This window comes from Dermochelys coriacea, chromosome 3 (assembly GCF_009764565.3).
Source record: "Dermochelys coriacea isolate rDerCor1 chromosome 3, rDerCor1.pri.v4, whole genome shotgun sequence".
Classification (NCBI taxonomy): domain Eukaryota; kingdom Metazoa; phylum Chordata; order Testudines; family Dermochelyidae; genus Dermochelys; species Dermochelys coriacea.
The window spans coordinates 177,942,687-177,962,398 of record NC_050070.1 but is presented as its reverse complement, the minus strand read 5'-3'; the positions used below and the strand labels follow the sequence as shown (position 1 = coordinate 177,962,398).

Genomic DNA, 19,712 nt, shown 5'->3' with positions numbered 1-19,712 from the left:
GTAGAGAAGAAAATCATTTACCCAGGAGAATGTTTGCCCTTATGATATGAGGAGATTTCTGCATCCTTTGTCAAGGAGACTCATAATTTAGGAATATGTCCAGATTGCCAGCTGCTCTTGCAAGCTGGGTTTGCCACAGCATCATCTCCGAAGCAAGTTTCAGATAATTGTGACTGCTTATAGTCTATCTGATATTGATCTGATCACAGTTATGCATGCATCTGTGACTTGATTAGAATGCATTCTTAAAGTTACATTTGAAGAACACACAGATGCTACATCTGGTTCAGAACATGGCAGCAAGTCTATTTAGTAGATTAGATGCAGGCAGCATGTTACAACTCTTCTCAAACGACTGCATTGTCTCCCTGTTTGCTTCTAGGTACAATTCAAAATATGAATATTGATAAATAAGACCTTGAATAGTGAGTCCTAACTGCCTGAGAAAACACCTTAATTGCTTTCATGACCGCCAAGATCACTTGCGTGCTCTGGTTTACAGTGGTATTTAGACACTGTGGTGATAGGCATCAATATAAAACCTAAAAATAAGATAGGCAGTATTTGATAACTTTTTGCAGTGGAGGAGCCTACATTTTGTAATTTGTTTCCCCATGTGGGTCCGACATAATCCAAGTTATTGGCTTTCAGGGTATGCTCTGAAGGCCACCTTTTCTCCTGAGCAGGAGGTTATGTGATATATTTTTCAGAAGGCTTGTATACAGGGTTGGGTCTATTAATATCGGACTACCAGCTATTTTTTCTTTGTTTCTATGCACCCACAGGTGTGTAATAGGCACTATTTTATAAAATTAGCCACCAAATGCTCAGTCACATAGCTGAACTTGCAGGCATGACTCATTTGAATCCACAGCTGTAAATATAGGAAACATTTTCAGTATATATTCAGTAAACACTTGTCAGGTTTATTAACTGAAAGAACTTTTTCAAACCTTGCAAAACCACTAGTATTTAGTAGTTAGGTTTGTTCTTTTACAATCCCTCAAAAACACAATCCCATAAATTTACAAAAAAAACCTTTTTGCTCTTTCAGAAAAAAAATAACCCTCTTTGATTAGAGACTGAGCAAGAAACATTCAGACTGAAAGGTGAATGAATCAGAGAATTGTATGTGAAAGCAGAGGATTATAAAGGAAACAGATTTATAGTTGAAAACAGTTAACATTGTAACTTTCGCTATAGCAAGTGTTCTGACATCACAGAATCACAATTCTAGAAATACGCTAGACTCTCATTCAGTTGTTTGTTACCCAGACTCTTGTCTGCCTTTTGATGACGACAACTTGTTGAATACATTTAAGTGGCAAAAACATACTTACAGGCATTTTTCTTGAATATATCCTTCCCTAACAGGTATCAGTAGTATGAAGTCCTGCCCCAGGCCTGCTCAGACACATCCACAAAATATTTTTTGTATGTTTGTATGATAGGAAACAACAGACCATGAATCCTTAAAAATTGCTTCATGTGCTGAGATCTGTATAAGTTAAGCAAAATGCTTGCTGTCTTTTAATATTCGGTCTTCCAAAGTGGTAACAGTCTTGGTGCTATTCAGTAAGTTCAATGCCTCAGCCAGTTGTGTTAAAAGACTAACTTCAGAATTTTGGAGCCAAATGCCAAATCATCTGAATCCTAATTAAGTGAACCCAGGACTTCAGGTCATTAGACTTGTGATGGTCCAGTCATGGTAGTAGCTGATTGTGAAGAAAAGGAGACTCCACAACTTGTTTTGTTCCTTCACACGCAACAAATGCATCCTTCAGCCTACGTCCAAATATAATTGAAAGAACTACATTTTCTACAGGTCAAAGGCTATTGTGGGCCTTCACTGAGGGGCAAAGCCAGTGATCAAGCATGGCCTTACACCTGCTCCTGTATAGGTTTTTATCTTCACCCCGTAAGGACTTCAGGTGTCTGCTGGAAATTAACCCTAATAAACCAGTTTCTTAAGGGAATGTTGGCAGTCCTAATAAGAGACAGTTGTGGGACCTCTAGGTGCCTCAGGCTGGCTTCAGCCCTTAGTTTGACTGGCAATGTGCAGGATCCATGCACCTTGTCCTAGTATTCTTTAATTAATGGAAGTTTGCTTTGGGATAGTCACATGGCAGCCTTTTTTAAAATTTAAAATTCCATTTGTTATAAAATTAATCCCTAACAGAGTAGTGTACTTTGTTTCAACTTTACTTGTGCTTTCTTACACAAATTAAAAGAAAAAACAAACCACACTCATTGCAGTAAGAAAAGGAGTACTTGTGGCACCTTAGAGACTAACAAATTTATTAGAGCATAAGCTTTCGTGAGCTACAGCTCACTTCATCGGATGCATTTGGTGGAAAAAACAGAGGGGAGATTTATATATACACACACACGGAGAACATGAAACAATGGGTTCATCATACACACTGTAAGGAGAGTGATCACTTAAGATAAGCCATCACCAACAGCAGGGGGGGGAAGGAGAAAAACCTTTCATGGTGACAAGCAGGTAGGCTAATTCCAGCAGTTAACAAGAATATCAGAGGAACAGTGGGGGGTGGGGTGGGAGGGAGAAATACCATGGGGAAATAGTTTTACTTTGTGTAATGACTCATCCATTCCCAGTCTCTATTCAAGCCTAAATCAATTGTATCCAGTTTGCAAATTAATTCCAATTCAGCAGTCTCTCCTTGGAGTCTGTTTTTGAAGCTTTTTTGTTGAAGTATAGCCACTCTTAGGTCTGTGATCGAGTGACCAGAGAGATTGAAGTGTTCTCCAACTGGTTTTTGAATGTTATAATTCTTGACGTCTGATTTGTGTCCATTCATTCTTTTACGTAGAGACTGTCCAGTTTGGCCAATGCACATGGCAGAGGGGCATTGCTGGCACATGATGGCATATATCACATTGGTAGATGCGCAGGTGAACGAGCCGCTGATAGTGTGGCTGATGTGATTAGGCCCTATGATGGTATCCCCTGAATAGATATGTGGACAGAGTTGGCAACGGGCTTTGTTGCAAGGATAGGTTCCTGGGTTAGTGGGTCTGTTGTGTGGTGTGTGGTTGCTGGTGAGTATTTGCTTCAGATTGGGGGGCTGTCTGTAAGCAAGGACTGGCCTGTCTCCCAAGATCTGTGAGAGTGATGGGTCGTCCTTCAGGATAGGTTGTAGATCCTTGATGATGCGTTGGAGAGGTTTTAGTTGGGGGCTGAAGGTGATGGCTAGTGGCGTTCTGTTGTTTTCTTTGTTGGGCCTGTCCTGTAGTAGGTGACTTCTGGGTACTCTCCTGGCTCTGTCAATCTGTTTCTTCACTTCAGCAGGTGGGTATTGTAGTTGTAGGAATGCATGATAGAGATCTTGTAGGTGTTTGCCTCTGTCTGAGGGGTTGGAGCAAATGCGGTTATATCGTAGCGCTTGGCTGTAGACAATGGATCGAGTGGTATGATCTGGATGAAAGCTAGAGGCATGTAGGTAGGAATAGCGGTCAGTCATCCAGATCATACCACTCGATCCATTGTCTACAGCCAAGCGCTACGATATAACCGCATTTGCTCCAACCCCTCAGACATCTACCAATGTGATATATGCCATCATGTGCCAGCAATGCCCCTCTGCCATGTACATTGGCCAAACTGGACAGTCTCTACGTAAAAGAATGAATGGACACAAATCAGACGTCAAGAATTATAACATTCAAAAACCAGTTGGAGAACACTTCAATCTCTCTGGTCACTCGATCACAGACCTAAGAGTGGCTATACTTCAACAAAAAAGCTTCAAAAACAGACTCCAAGGAGAGACTGCTGAATTGGAATTAATTTGCAAACTGGATACAATTAACTTAGGCTTGAATAGAGACTGGGAATGGATGAGTCATTACACAAAGTAAAACTATATTTCCCCATGGTATTTCTCCCTCCCACCCCACCCCCCACTGTTCCTCTGATATTCTTGTTAACTGCTGGAATTAGCCTACCTGCTTGTCACCATGAAAGGTTTTCCTCCTTCCCCCCCCCCCCCCCCCCCCGCTGTTGGTGATGGCTTATCTTAAGTGATCACTCTCCTTACAGTGTGTCTGATAAACCCATTGTTTCATGTTCTCTGTGTGTGTGTATATAAATCTCCCCTCTGTTTTTTCCACCAAATGCATCCGATGAAGTGAGCTGTAGCTCACGAAAGCTTATGCTCAAATAAATTTGTTAGTCTCTAAGGTGCCACAAGTACTCCTTTTCTTTTTGCGAATACAGACTAACACGGCTGCTACTCTGAAACCTGTCATTGCAGTAGTTAGCCTACTTTAACTTTGCCAAACTAAACTATATTCCAAGCTAAAGTAATCTGAGGAAAATATCCAGTCCAATTATATTGCAGTCCTAGGAGCCCTTTCAGGGTTTAATGTTTTTGGGGAGTTTTATGAAGCATTACTGTATGGGGAATTGTGCTCTTGCATATGAACTAATTAGAGGAGATCAGAGCCCTCAACAATGCTTTGAGCAGCAAAATCTTCTTATCCCCAGATAAGTCTCAAAATTATGGTCTGTTGAGGGAACAGTGTTTTGTGAAATATCCAGCCTTTTATTGTTCTTAGCCTTGTTGATATCATGCAACCTGTGAAAAGTGGGATCATTCACGTGTCCCACATGGTGAGGTACATGAAGTAATGGTACCAAGCCTTTGTTGGTGTAGGTTGAGTGAATTACTGCAAATTGTCACTTCAGTCTTTTTGTTTTTTGGCATGTTTTCCTAAGTAACTATTTTCCCTATGGGACAGAAAGAAATCAAACAACTTTTTTTAATAAAAATCCAGCAAGTAAGAAGTAAACAAAAATTAATTCCCGCAGAGCTCATTCTAGACGTATCTGGCTCCAGTTCCTGAAAGCGAGGGCCGCTGATGTTTCCTCACTGGGAAGCATGTCAAGGCACCGTTATTATAGCAGTTACATAAAAACCTTGATTAGACTAAAATTCTAACATATTAAAAATACTAATCTTTTTTTTCTGTTAGAATTACTTATCTGTGATCCTTTCTGTGTCTTGTTGAGGTTCATTGTCTGGGTACACTGCAAGAAGGACAGGAGACACTTGTTATAGATTTTAATCAGGCTGCAACTTTATTATATAGATGTCTGGGACTACCTGGCAGATAAAGTGTGTAGTGAAGGAAAATCCATGCTTTTTCAAATCCGTTCTCCGGGACTTCCACCAGCCCCCCTTTGTTTCCATCCAGGTCTCCCAGCCGACGCATGGCTTGGACCTTACCATCCACCACCCTCGTAAGAGAGTTAAGGTGGGCTATGAGAACGGGGGGCAGTTGACTCCCTGCCGTACCAATTAGAGGAGTCCCCAACCCCCTTCCCTGTTCTGTTCCTTTGTCCAGTACCTCCTTTTAAGACCTTTACCAGGCCATTTATCTGGTCACTGGCTGCTGTTCCTGTGGAGTACCTGCACTGAACATCCACCCAAACTTATAAAATAAGTTGCAACATATGTCCTACCACCTTTTCTTCTCACCAGAAAAGGTCCTCCCTCACTCCCACTGTGGGGAAGGTGAAAAAAACTCACTCCACCGAAGCCAATTCTGGTGATGCGGGAAAAATTCCTTTAAAAGGAGCGACTAGCATAATGCCCACAACAGGTCCCAACCCAGCATGCCATTCGCCTTCACTAGTGGAGGGAGGGTGGGTGCTGGCTTATTCGCTGTGTGGAACAAAGAGACTTGCCCCACCAAGGTTTCGTACCTTTATGCCCTTCGGACCTCACGTTCCTGGCGGGAGGGGGAGTGAGACATTGCTGCAAAGCTGACCACCAAGCATGTTTTTTACAGCAGTTTCTGACCTCCTTCTCCCCTCTTTCCCCCCACACACTATAAAGAAGAGCTGTCCTTCCTGGGTAAGCCCCAGACAAACTCTTCCTCACCTTAGTTGTGGTACAGTCATTAGGAAATTTATATGGCGGATGAGAATGCTAAAGGAAAATTGCAGTGGAATATGAGAGATTCTTCAAAGATAATCATCTTAACAGATAGAAATACAACAGAGGGTGTGCCAGAGCACAGCAGTGGTGGGACCTACCTAAAGTAAAAAGTCTGAGCTGTGCTACCTAGAGGGGCATGCTGCCTACTGAGGTACTTAAGTTGCCTCTGGCGATCAGTTCCATTCTCTGGTTGGCGAAGGAGCTCATATGGGACCACAATGGCTGATTAAATCCATCCTTTTGTCTCACTTGTGTGTGCCGTAAAAAAATGAACAAATATCAGCAACCAAAACCCAGCATTTTTTAATCTATTAGCTGGTGGGGTTTGGGGATGTTCCTGATGTTTATGCTTTGGGGCTTATATGTGCCTTTCATCTTCTCTTCTCAAACAATTTATGGACATTCAGTGGCATTGTCAACACACCTTGGGGATTTTTGCCTCTTTCATCTACTCCCTCTGGAGCACCTTATGGAGGGCCATTTGCATCATCAGCATACCTAGGGCTTTTGGCTCACTTGCCGTGCATTCTCCAGAGTGACATATATCTCTGGACAGGGTCCTTGGGCAATTGTGCATTATTGGAGCACTTGTGGACACTTCCATGTCCTTTTTCATGCTGCCTTGGACATTTTGGTTATTGACATTGGTGCACCATCTACTGACTTGCCCACTGTGCTTTATGCCCCAGAAGGGACCATGACTGGCCAGCACATGATAAATATTCACAAATGTAACTGTGTGCTACTGGATCCTAGAGTGTATTCCTCAACATCTCCCTGGCCTTCTCCAATTGGTCTGTTAAGATTGCCATGAAGCCAGCCTGGAAAGCCTTAGAAGCTTTGGTTTTAAAAGAACCCAGATAAGACCCCATACTGGGTGTCAGAACCCTGCCCCAGTGCTACCTACAATCATGCAATTCCCACAGAGGAGATTGTATAGCTTTATATCCAGTCCTGTATAAAGTGTCCTGCTAGACCTAAGGTGACTGTTCCTTGAGCAAGTAACCCAACCAGTGATGTTCAACATGACTTGTCAGAGGGTATGTGTAAACAAGGAAAACAGATCATTTTTTCCCTTTAAGATCAACCATGACCAGTGAACACATTTGTCAAGGTGTTAAACTGTGTCTACATTAGGTGCAAAGTCATGTTTAAAAAATTTGTTGGCTAGCAAATTTTCAAACACAGCCTATTTTCCTAGTCATCTCCACAAGGACATCATCTTCTGCCAGTGCCAAAAGGGAACCAGATAACTCCTCATTTTGCAGCTAACTCTGCTGTCCGCTCCTACAAACACCTGCCTGTGGTTCTGGCTATTCCTCTCCCAGACATGATGTCACATATAAGCTACATAATGGATCCTCAGATGCAGCAAGAAATATTGCATTAATAGGTATGATGCTATTTCTTCAGAAATCTGCTTCCTTAATGTGTGATGGTCTTTTCACTGATCTTAATGCTCCAAAGCAATGTCCTAACATGGACATTTGTTGGAGCCCTTATTAGCATGGAGTTTTTGAGAGTCATATCAGATCTATGCTCTGGAATCCCTATGCAGTTCTAGATTGCTTGAACACTGATGGTTTTCAGCACAACCTGTGTACATGCATACATTAGCAGCATTGATACTTCAACTACCCAGACATCTGTTGAGAAAAATAATACAGCAAGGCACATATTATCCAGCTAGTTCTTGGAATGCATTGGAGACACTTTTTTTTATTTCAGAAGGTGGAGAAAGCAATTTTTATTTCAGAAGGTGGAGAGGCTGTTCTAGATTTGATTTGGACAAATAGGAAGGAACTGATTTGAGAATTTGAAAGTGGAAGGCAGCTTGGGTGAAAGTGATCATGAAATGATAGGTTTCAGAGTAGCAGCCGTGTTAGTCTGTATTCGCAAAAAGAAAAGGAGTACTTGTGGCACCTTAGAGACTAACAAATTTATTAGAGCATTAATGCTCTAATAAATTTGTTAGTCTCTAAGGTGCCACAAGTACTCCTTTTCTTTTCATGAAATGATAGAATTCATGATTCTAAGGAATGGTGGGAGGGAAAACAGCAGAATAAAGACAATTGATTTCAAGAAGGCAGACTTTAGCAAACTTAGGAAGTTGGTAGGCAAGATCCCATTGGAAGCCAAGCCTAAGGGGAAAAACAGTTCAAGAGAGTTGGCATTTTTTCCAAGAGACATTATTAAGGGCACAAGAGCAAACTATCACACTGCGTAGGAAAGTTAGGAATTATGGCAAGAGGCCATCCTGGCTTAACCAGGGGATCTTCAATTATCTGAAACTCAAAAAAGAATCCTACAAAAAGTGGAAACTAGATAAAATTATGAAGGATGAAAATTTAAAAAAAAACACAATTATGTAGGGACAAAATTAGGAAGTTTAATCTTATTTGTGCCTTAGCCTATCTAGAGACATAAAAGGTAACAAGAAAACGTTCTACAAATGCATTAGAAGCAAGGGGGATACCAAAGCCAGGGCAGGCCTATTACTCAATGAGGGAAGAAAGACAACACAGAAAATGTGGAAATGGCAGAAGTGCTAAATGCTTTTTTTTTTGTTTTGTTTTTTTTGTTTTCACCAGAAAGGTTTGTAGCGATTGAATGTCTAACATAGTGAATTCCAGTGAAGATCAGGTAGGATTTGAGGCTAAAATAGGAGAACAACAAATTAAAAATTAGACAAGTTAGATGTTTTCAAATTGGCAGGGCCTGATGAAATATATCTTAGGAGCTGACAGAGGAGATATGAGCCATTAGTGATTATCTTCGAAGACTCATGGAAAATAGAAGAGATTACAGAGGACTGGAAGAGGGCAAATATAGTGCCAATCTATAAAAAAGGGGAATAAGGACAACCTGGGGAATTAGAGACTAGTCATCTTAACATCAGTACCGGGAAAGATAATGGAGCAAATAATCAAGCCATCAATTTGCAAACACCTAGAAGATAACGTGATAAGTAACAGTCAACATGGATTTGTCAAGAGCAAATCTTGTCAGTCCAACCTAATAGCATTCTTTGATAGACTAACAAGCCTTGTGGATGGGGAGAAGTGGTAGATGTGGTATATCTTGACTTTAGTAAGGCTTTTGATACTGTCTTGCATGATCTCATAAACAAATTAAGGCCATGTCTATATGTACAGCGGTGCAGCTGTACCAATACAGCTGCGTTCCTGCAGCACATCAGGTGAAGATGCTCAATGCTGACGGGAGTGAACCTCTCTGTCAGCATACAGAAAACACCACTGTGATTGGCTGTGCACATGAGCATTTATGTTGGTGTAACTTATGTCCTTCGGGGGTGTAATATTCACACCCCTGAGCAACATACATTTTTGCTGACAGGCTGTAGTGTAGACATAGCCTAAGGAAATATAACCTAGGTGGAGCTGCTGTAAAATGGGTGCATAACTGATTGGAAAACTGTTCCGAGGAGTAATTATCAGTTGGAAAGGCATATCAAGTGGAGTCCCACAGGGATTGATTCTGGGTCATTTTCTGCTCAATATCTCATCAATGATTTAGAGCAGAGGTCCCCAAATTGTGGGATGCGCCCTCCTAGGGGGGGCGTGGAGGTATGTTCGGGGGGTGCAGCCAAGGCCCAGGCCAGCCACGCACCACCCCCCGCCCCAGGGGGAACAGGGAAGGAGCGCCACTCTGTTCTGCTCCGGGCCTTGGCCCCGGTTCCTGGCTCTGGGGCCCTGGCTGCCAGCCTCTGCTTCTGCCCCCAGCTGTGGCTCCAGCCTCGGCCCTCCTTACCCAGTCCTTGCCTCCCCCCAAGCTGTTGTCTTGTTCATGGCCCCAGCTGGGGGGGCGTGGACAGAGATAAGCAGGGGTGCAATCCTGAAAAGTTTGGGGACCACTGGCATAGAGAGTACACTTATAAAGTTTGCGGATGATACCAAGCTGGAAAAGGGTTGCAAGTGCTTTGCAAGGATAGGATTAAAATTCAAAATGATCTGGACAAACTGGAGAAATGGTCTGAAGTAAATAGGCTGAAATTCCATAAAGACAAATGCAAAGTACTCCACTTAGGAAGGAACAATCATTGCACACATACAAAATGGGAAATGACTGCCTAGGAAGGAGTACTTCAGAAAGGGATCTGGGGATTATAGTGGATCTCAAATTAAATATGAGTCAACAGTGTAACACTGTTGTTAAAAAAGGAAACATCGTTCTAGGATGTATTAGCAGCAATATTGTAAGCCAGGTACGCGAAGTAATTCTTTCACTCCACTCCGCACTGATAAGGCTTTAACTGGAGCATTGCATTCAGTTATGGGTGTCACATTTCATGGACAAATTGGAGGAAGTCCAGAGGAGCGCAACAATAATGATTAAAGGTCTTGAAAACATGACCTATGAGGAAAGATTGAAAAAATTGTGTTTGTTTAGTCTGGAGAAGAGAAGACTGAGGGGGAGTCATGGTAACAGTTTTCAAGTACATAAAAAATTGTTACAAGGAGGCCTGTGAAAATTTGTTTTCCTTAACCTCTGAGGATAGGACTAGAAGCAATGAGCTTAAATTGCAGCAAGTAAGGTTTAGGTTGGACATTAGGAAAAGCTTCCTAATGTCAGGGTAATTAAGCGCTGGAACAAATTGCCTAGGGACAGCAGGTTGTGGAATTTCCATCACTGGAGGTTTTTAAGAACAGGTTAGACAAACACCTGTCAGGAATGGTCTAGTTCAGAGGTGGGCAAACTACAGCACACAGACCACATCCGGCCTGTGGGACCGTCCTGCCCGGCCCTTCAGCTTCCGGCCGGGGATACTAGACCCCGGCCCCACCCCCACAGCCTCAGCTTGCCATGCTGCCAGCGCTCTGGGCAGCGAGGCTGTGAGCTCCTGCCGGGCAGTGTGGCTGCGAGAGCCGCCAGATGTAGTGTATTAAATTGCTCCCCGTAGGAATATGCTACTTACGGAGCACCAAGATTGGCAGCTGTAAGTAGCACACAGTAAGTAGCACATTCCTATGGGGAGCAATTTAATACACTACACCCGGGTAGGGAGTAGTGCCTTCCCAAACAGCCTGGCCCCCACCCCCTATCCGCCCACTTCTCACTCGCGACTGCCCCCCTCAGAACTCCTGACCCATCCAACTCCCCCTGCTTCTTGTCCCCTGACTGCCCCCTCCCGGGACCCCCCTGCCTGTAACTGCCCCCCCCCCGGGACCCTACCCCCTATCCAGTGCTCCCTATCTCCTGACTGCCCTGACCCCATCCATACCCCCGCCCCTGACAGGCCCCCCCGGGACTCCCACACCTATCCAACTGCCCCCTGTCCCCTGACTGCCCCCCAGGATCCCCTGCCCCTTATCCAAGCCCCCCCACTCCCCGCCCCCTTACTATCCCACTCAGAGCACCAGGACTGGCAGCCATAAGTAGTACACCGTAAGTAGCACATTCCTTTCGGAACCGTGATGTGGCCCTCAGGCCAAAAAGTTTGCCCACCCCTGGTCTAGTTGTTACTTACTCCTGACCTGAAGGCAGAGGACTGGACTAGATGACCTGCTGAGCTCCCTTCCAGTCCTACACTTCTGTGATTCTATGATAGAAAATATCCTTTGCCTAGAAATACCTCCCATCTAGTTCTTACCTTAAACCTGTGAGAGACCAGTTGAGGCTTTTGTAACTGGAGGCAGAACTGGCTAAATGGATTTCCCCTCCCTATTAGCATGCCCATTGATGTGATACAATGGTAGTAGCCTGAATCTTCCATTCTGATTAGAAGTTGCATGCTAGAAAGACTTACACTTACAAAGGGACAAAATTTGCTGACTGTTGTGAAAAGTCCCTTGTGTAGTCTCTTATAGACTCCACACAAAATCTGCCCTACCTCTTTCTTCTCTTGTCTCAGTTTGGGTTAAAAATAATCTCCCTAATGGATTTTCTACTCTGGGAAATTATATCATGTTAGAGTACAACTCTGAGGAATCATGTTAATTAACATGGTGTTCAACAGTGCATACAGGGACTGTTGTGTTTAACATTGTGTCAGCTGGTCATGGCTAATCCTAAGGGTCACAGGCTCAAAAAGTTAAAATAACATTAATTTTTGTCACATAGCGGCTTTTTCATCAAAGCTTTCAAATGCAACTGGCCTTTCCTAATTTCAGTGATGACAACTGCAGAGGAGGTATCTTTTTGATATGTTAATAAAAGGCTGAAGTATATGAGGCTGCTAAGGAGACTCTTAGATCTATGACAGGTTTCAGAGTAGCAGCCGTGTTAGTCTGTATTCGCAAAAAGAAAAAGGAATACTTGTGGCACCTTAGAGACTAACAAATTTATTAGAGCATAAGCTTTCGTGAGCTGTAGCTGTAGCTTACGAAAGCTTATGCTCTAATAAATTTGTTAGTCTCTAAGGTGCCACAAGTACTCCTTTTTCTTTTTTCTTAGATCTATGTGTACTGGGAAAGTACATCCTATTAGAACCCTGGGGAGTTGTGGGAACTAACACAGTGTTAAACACAACTGGGGACTCACCATAGCAGAGAACATTGTGCATACAATAGCATCACCTGATCTAGGGTCTACCACAGTTCTGGTTTGGATTTGGCTCGAGATAGTAGAAATATCTCAATAACAGTTCACAGGATTTTTAGCTCCATCAGCTTCAAATCCAAAATCTGAATCCTAGCCAAAACCTAATACAGATCTCTGTGCCACATCTTCAGCCTACCTATAATGATATTCTCCAGTCTGAAGGCAAAAATCCAAGTAACCTGTTTATTGCCACAAGGAGTAATTAAGTATCCTTTGGCAAAAATAAAACTTGCTTTAGGTCCATAAAGTTTTTTTTAAATAACTTCTATATTTCATCATGTTATGCCTCCATCAGAAGACTAAAAGGTGCAGTGTTCAGTAAAATCTGCTAGGGGGTTGAATGTTTTTGTCTGTCATATTTCCATAGGAATTGAAATTGAATGTATGAAGTAGCATTAGTAGAATTGTTAGTCATAACATTATAGCAGTTTTATATTTTTAAATACAGCGTACAAGCTAGTTTTGTGTGCTGAACCGCAGATTTGGTGCCTGAAATATAACACTCATGTTGTCAGGGGCTGGAAGTGGTATGGAGATATTACATTCCGCCCCTCTATGTATGGTGTGTGGTTAAGGAAGGGAAAGGGGAAAGTGATGCATGCTCCTTACTAACAAACCTCCTTGAAAACAATGGAAAATGCAGGAGTAGAGGAAAGGTTGCTACAGTGAGTGGGGTGTAGTAGACATATACCCATATAACCCCCTCCACCCAATAAATCTGTAAATTATATATTAAAAAAAATACAGTTGAGATTTTATATCTGCTGTTTGACTTGCAGAGCATGGCAGAGATCAGATCAGTTCGTCTAAAGCTCTGAAAGGATTACTTTTGTGCTGTTAAAATCTTGTAATATGTGCTAATCTTCCAGAGCTATGTCCATCTGGGATAACAGTCTACAGATTACCACGATGTGTAGCATAGTGGGAGCATGGCTTGGAGCATTTCCTATTCCTCTGGATTGGGATCGGCCTTGGCAGGTCAGTCTTCATACCTTTTATTGTAAGTGTATTCACATTTGTTTGTTGCAGTGTGAGAGCTGAACAAAAAGCAGGGAGTTTGTATTGTGGTGCTTGTTTGGGGTTTGTTTTTGCTGTGGGGGATGGTCTTTTGGTGTGGCTTGTGTTTCCCAGATTAACAGGATTTAGGTGGGAAGGCTATGACAGATACGGAGGCAGCTGTGGGAGTGACTCGTATAGTGGAAGAGACAATGAGGATGACTGGATGTGGAAGCTGTGGTATGTACATGATCCTGGAAGGGGGACCTGGTAAGAGTTTTGTCTGCATGAAATGCCGTCTGATAGAGCTGATGGAGGAAAAGATCCGAGGTTTGGAGATGCAGGTGAAAAGTCTCGTTGAGTTTAGGAAGGGGTTTGAGCAGATGATGGAGCAAAGACATGAGGTATCTGAAGGGAAAAGCTCAGACTTACAGATGGATGCAGGGCTGGGGAATTTTGAGGGGAGACGGGGTGAGGAGAGTGGTCATTGGAAGCATGTGACTAAAAGAACCAGGCAGAGGAAAAGACGGGCTAGTAAAGGAGAAATAGAGCTTAGGAACAGGTTTGCAGAGTTGGAAAATGAAGAAGAGGGGCTCAGCAGGTAGTCGCTGAAGGTGGAAGGGTAAGGAATAGAGAAGAGAGGTTAGTCCTATAGGAAAAGGGGAAGAGTCAAGGGAGACAACACCAAATATGAGCCCAGGAGGATACAGGATGGGTTTGAAGAGGATTATAAGGGAAAATAGGAATGGAAAGAACGTTGTAGCCAGAGGGAACAGGGGAGAGACTGGAGAATAGCACCGTCTCCAGGAAAAGGCAGGTCTATGTGATTGGGGACTCTTTATTGAGAAGAATAGACAGGCCTGTAACCAGAGCGGATCCAGAGAATAGAAGGGTGTGCTGTCTTCCAGGTGCTAAGATACGGGATGTAGACCTGAGGTTGAAAAGGATCCTAAAGGGAGCGGGAAAGAATCCCCTAATTATCCTTCATGTGGGAACAAATGATATGGCTAGATTCTCACTGGAAAGTAGTAAGGGAGACTATGCTAGGCTGGGGAAAGACGCTTAAGGAAATCGAGGCTCAGGTGATCTTTAGTGGGATTCTGCCTGTTCCTAGAGAAGGGCAACAAAGGGTGTGACAAGATTATGACTGTCAACAGATCGCTTAGGCAGTGGTGCTATAAGGAGGGCTTTGGGATGTATGGCCACTGGGAGGCATTCATGGACAGAGGACAGTTCTCTCAGGATGGACTTCATCTGAGTAGGGAAGGAAATAGACTTCTAGGATGGAGGCTGGCACAACTGATAAAGAGAGCTTTAAACTAGGATTTTGGGGGAGATAGTTGGGAGATGTACAGGTAATCTCCATGCCAGATTTTAGCATTGAGAGGGAAGAAGATGAAGTAAGAAAGGATACAGCCGTGGGTAGGAGAATGTATATAAGGAGCGAGGGCGGTGTGGATACTAGTCTAATAGGTTATACTGGCTGTAGAATGACTGTGCCTAATAGGGTACAAAATGTGGAGCGAGGCCAAACAGCAAAAATTAAGATGTTCGTACACAATGGGAGGAGCCTAGTAACAAAATGGAGGGAACTAGAGCTACTGGTGCAGGAAGTGAAACGAGATATTATAGGGATAACAAACATGGTGGAATAGTAGTCATGACTGGACTACAGGTATTGAAGGGTATGTGCTGTTTAGGAAAGACAGAAATAAAGGTAAAGGTGATGGAGTAGCATTGTATATCAATGATGAGGGTAGAATGTAAAGAAATAAGAAGCGATGCAATGGATAAGACAGAGTCCGTCTGGGCAAAAATTACATTGGGGAAGATAACTAGTAGAATCCTCTCCTATGATAGTGCTTGGGGGTGCTATAGACCTCCGGGATCTAATTTGGTTATGGATAGAGCCCTTTTATATTTTTAATAAGTAAATACTAATGGAACTGCGTGATCATGGGAGACTTTAACTTCCCAGATATAGACTGGAGGACCAGTGCTAGTAATAATAATAGGGCTCAGATTTTCCTAGATGCGATAGCTGATGGATTCCTTCATCAAGTAGTTGCTGAACCGACTAGAGGGGATGCCATTTTAGATTCGGTTTTGGTGAGTAGTGAGGACCTCATAGAAGAAATGGTTGTAGGGAATAATCTTGGTTCAAGTGATCACGAGCTGATTCAGTTCAAACTGAACGGAAGGATTAACAAAATAAATCTGCAACTAGGGTTTTTGATTTCAAAAGGGCTGACTTTCAAAAATTAAGGAAATTATTAGGCAAGTGGATTGGACTGAAGAATTTTATGGATCTAAAGGTAGAGGAGGCCTGGGATTACTTTAAATCAAAGCTGCAGAAGCTGTCGGAAGCCTGTATCCAAGAAAGGGAAAAAAATTCATAGGCAGGAGTTGTAGACCAAGCTGGATGAGCAAGCATCTTAGAGAGGTGATGATAGAAGCAGAAAGCGTACAGGGAGTGGAAGATGGGAGGGTCAGCAAGGAAAGCTACCTTATTGAGGTCGGAACATGTAGGGATAAGTGAGACAGGCTAAAGCGAGTAGAGTTGGATCTTGCAAAGGGGATTAAAACCAATAGTAAAAGGTTCTATAGCCATATAAATAAAAGAAAACTAAGAAAGAAGAAGTGGGGCCGCTAACACTGAGGATGAGTGGAGGTAAAGATAATCTAGGGCATGGCTAATATCTAAACAAATACTTTGCCTCAATCTTTAATAAGGCTAAAGAGGATTTAGGGATACTGGTAGCATGACAAATGGGAATGAGGATATGGGAGGTAGATATTACCATTCTGAGGTAGAAAACGCAACTCAACCAGCTTAATGGGACTAAATCGGGGGGCCCAGATAATCTTCATCCAAGAATATTAAAGGAATTGGCACCTGAAAATGCAGGCCCATTAGCAAGAATTTTTAATGAATCTGTAAACTCAAGAGTTGTACCGAATAATTGGAGAATTGGTAATATAGTTCCTATTTTTAAGAAAGGAAAAAAAAAAGTGATCCGGGTAACTACAGGCCAGTTAGTTTGACATCTGTAGTATGCAAGGTCCTGGAAAAAATTTTGAAGGAGAAATTAGTTAAGGACATTGAAGTCAATGGAAAATGGGACAAAATACAAGGTTTTACAAAAGGTAGATCATGCCAAACCAACCTGATCTCCTTCTTTGAGAAAGTAACAGATTTTTTAGACAAAGGAAACGCAGTGGATCTAATTTACCTAGATTTCAGTAAGGCGTTTGATACCGTGCCACATGGGGAATTATTAGTTAAATTGGAAAAGATGGGGATCAATATGAACATCAAAAGGTAGATAAGGAATTGGTTAAAGGTAAGACTGCAACGAGTCTTACTGAAAGGCGAACTGTCAGGCTGGAAGGAGGTTACCAGTTGAGTTCCTCAGGGATCGGTTTTGGGACCAATCTTATTTAATCTTTTTATTACTGACCTCGGCACAAAAAGTGGGAGTGTGCTAATAAAATTTGCTGATGATACAAAGCTGGGAGGTATTGCCAATTCAGAGAAGGATCGGGATATTATACAGGAGGATATTGATGACCTTGTAAACTGGAGTAATAGTAATAGGATGAAATTTAATAGTGAGAAGTGTAAGGTTATGCATTTAGGGATTAATAACAAGAATTTTAGTTATAAGCTGGGGACGCATCAATTAGAGGTAACGGAAGAGGAGAAGGACCTTGGAGTATTGGTTAATCATAGGATGACTATGAGCTGCCAATGTTGATATGGCTGTGAAAAAAGGTAATGCGGTTTTGGGATGCATCAGGAGAGGTATTTCCAGTAGGGATACGGAGGTTTTCGTACCATTATACAAGGCACTGATGAGACCTCACCTGGAATACTGTGTGCAGTTCTGGTCTCCCATGTTTAAGAAGGATGAATTCAAACTGGAGGAGGTACAGAGAAAGGCTACTAGGATGATCTGAGGAATGGAAAACTTGTCTTATGAAAGGAAACTCAAGGAGCTTGGCTTGTTTAGCCTAACTAAAAGAAGGTTGAGGGGAGATATGATTGCTCTCTATAAATATATCGGAGGGATAAATACAGGAGAAGGAGAGGAATTATTTCAGCTCGGCATCAATGTGGACACAAGATCAAATGGGTATAAACTGGCCACCAGGAAGTTCAGACTTGAAATTAGACGAAGGTTTCTAACCATCAGAGGAGTGAAGTTTTGGAATAGCCTTCCAAGGGAAGCAGTGGGGGCAAAAGATCTATCTGGCTTTAAGATTCTACTCGATAAGTTTATGGAGGAGATGGTATGATGGGATAATGTGATTTTGGTTATTAATTGATCTTTAAATATTCAGGGTAAATAGGCCTAATCCCCTGAGATGGGATATTAGATGGGTGGGATCTGAGTTACTACAGAAATTTCTTTCCTGGGTATCTGGCTGGTGAATCTTGCCCATATGCTCAGGGTTTAGCTGATTGCCATATTTGGGGTCAGGAAGGAATTTTCCTCCAGGGCAGATTGGAAGAGGCCCTGGAGGTTTTTTGCCTTCCTCTGTAGCATGGGGCACGGGTCACTTGAGGGATGTTTCTCTGCTCCTCGAATTCTTTAAACCACGATTTGAGGACTTCAATAGCTTAGACATAGGTAACCTGTAATTAGACATGGGTGAGATTTTTCGTAGGAGTGGGTGGGTGAGATTCTGTGGCCTGCGTTGTGCAGGAGGTCGGACTAGATGATCAGAATGGTCCCTTCTGACCTTAGTATCTATGAAAAGTATATTAGAGGTGCTAGCATGAAGCTGCTTATGTAAAGTAGCCAAATCCCATTTAAGAACTGTATAATAAATATCTCTTTTCCAGTATACAACATGCAGTGTTTTTACTACCTCTTTCAGTCATTTTTAAGTGTTTTGTGTGTGTCTCTGTGTTCATGTGCTGATACTATCAGTAGATTCTTGAAGAAAATAACAGTGAAAGCTAATATTCAGAGTTTGATATTGAGCAGTTACACAAGCAGGAAGAGAAGAGCAACATGACACATGGCAGGGAGTGTATCCACATTCAGTTTGTAGATAGAAAGCAATGCTTTTATTGTTTATGGGGAGGGGAAGAAAGATGCTTTCCAAGTGTTTCAGCTTCACTGCACCTTCCATTAAAGCACTTAACGAAATGCATTTAAAATTGCTATTGGCTTAATATTGATTTGTGGAGTTTGGGTGGCCAAATACCTCTGCTGAAAATTTACCTTATGATTTCAAAGGAACCACTGGCAAGTAGCAGCTACTTTGTTGCACAGTAAAAAATGGGAAGCTGGCACTGCAGAAAAATCTGTAAATTCAGCAGACTGCACTATTCTATTTGACTTTAATTGCCATGCGGAAATGATCTCTCCAGCTGTTACCTAAATATGTAAATGTTCTGAGATGATTCTTAGTAATAGCTATTGGTGTAATTAGAAAGAAACCACTGCTGCATTCCATCCTACTGAGGTGCTAACCATTTACACTAAATCCATCAGTAATTGCCAACTCTATAATGCTACTAGTCAGATGGAGTTCAGGAGTCTCCTCTTCCAGAAGCTAGTAGGGCAGCCAGCACTCAAGTCTCTCTCATCCTCATGAAACGTGGTGATTTATACTCCTAGTGGAGGGTTTCTTCCAGCAGCAGCTGAGGAGGTTACCTTTGTGTCAGAAGCCTTTCTTTCGATCAGTATAATTACATCTTTATTAAAATGTCTTAAATATCCTAAGAAATCAGAATAGCAGATGAGTGGTTTAGTAGCTTAAGAATAAAGTTTGACTTTACTCCCTGCAACTACATATTCTAAACCTTGGAGCGTGTTTCACTGTTCCCTTCTCTTGAGGGTAGGTGCTTGGTAGCATCATTTAGTGTATCATTTATATGATTTCTTTTATGAGACCTTAAAATCAATGGGCTCAATCCTGTAAAGTGTGCCTTGTGCAGGGCATCCTCATCTCCTGCTGACTTTAGTGGAAGTTGAAAATGCTTGGCTCTTTGCAGGAGTAAGTATGGAGATTTTGCTTTCCCTGCTTTGACATTAATTAACATTCCCATGTCATTTTCTAAAAGTCATGTCCCTGTGCCATGATAGAGGTATATAAAATCATGAGTGGTGTAGAGAAAGTGAATAAGGAAAAGTTATGTACTTGTTCCCATAATATAAGAACAAGGGGTCA

The 19,712-nt window shown here is 42.3% G+C and overlaps 1 protein-coding gene across 1 annotated transcript in view; it reads left to right on the top strand.

Annotated features, from left to right (window-relative positions):
* Window positions 1–19,712, top strand: part of PIGF (phosphatidylinositol glycan anchor biosynthesis class F) — a 59,390-nt gene that overhangs the window by 19,495 nt on the left and 20,183 nt on the right. Inside the window, exon 5 of the mRNA XM_038394459.2 lies at window positions 13,400–13,508. Within this exon, the coding sequence (XP_038250387.1) occupies window positions 13,400–13,508 (109 nt within the window). The remainder of the gene's footprint in view (window positions 1–13,399; window positions 13,509–19,712) is intronic.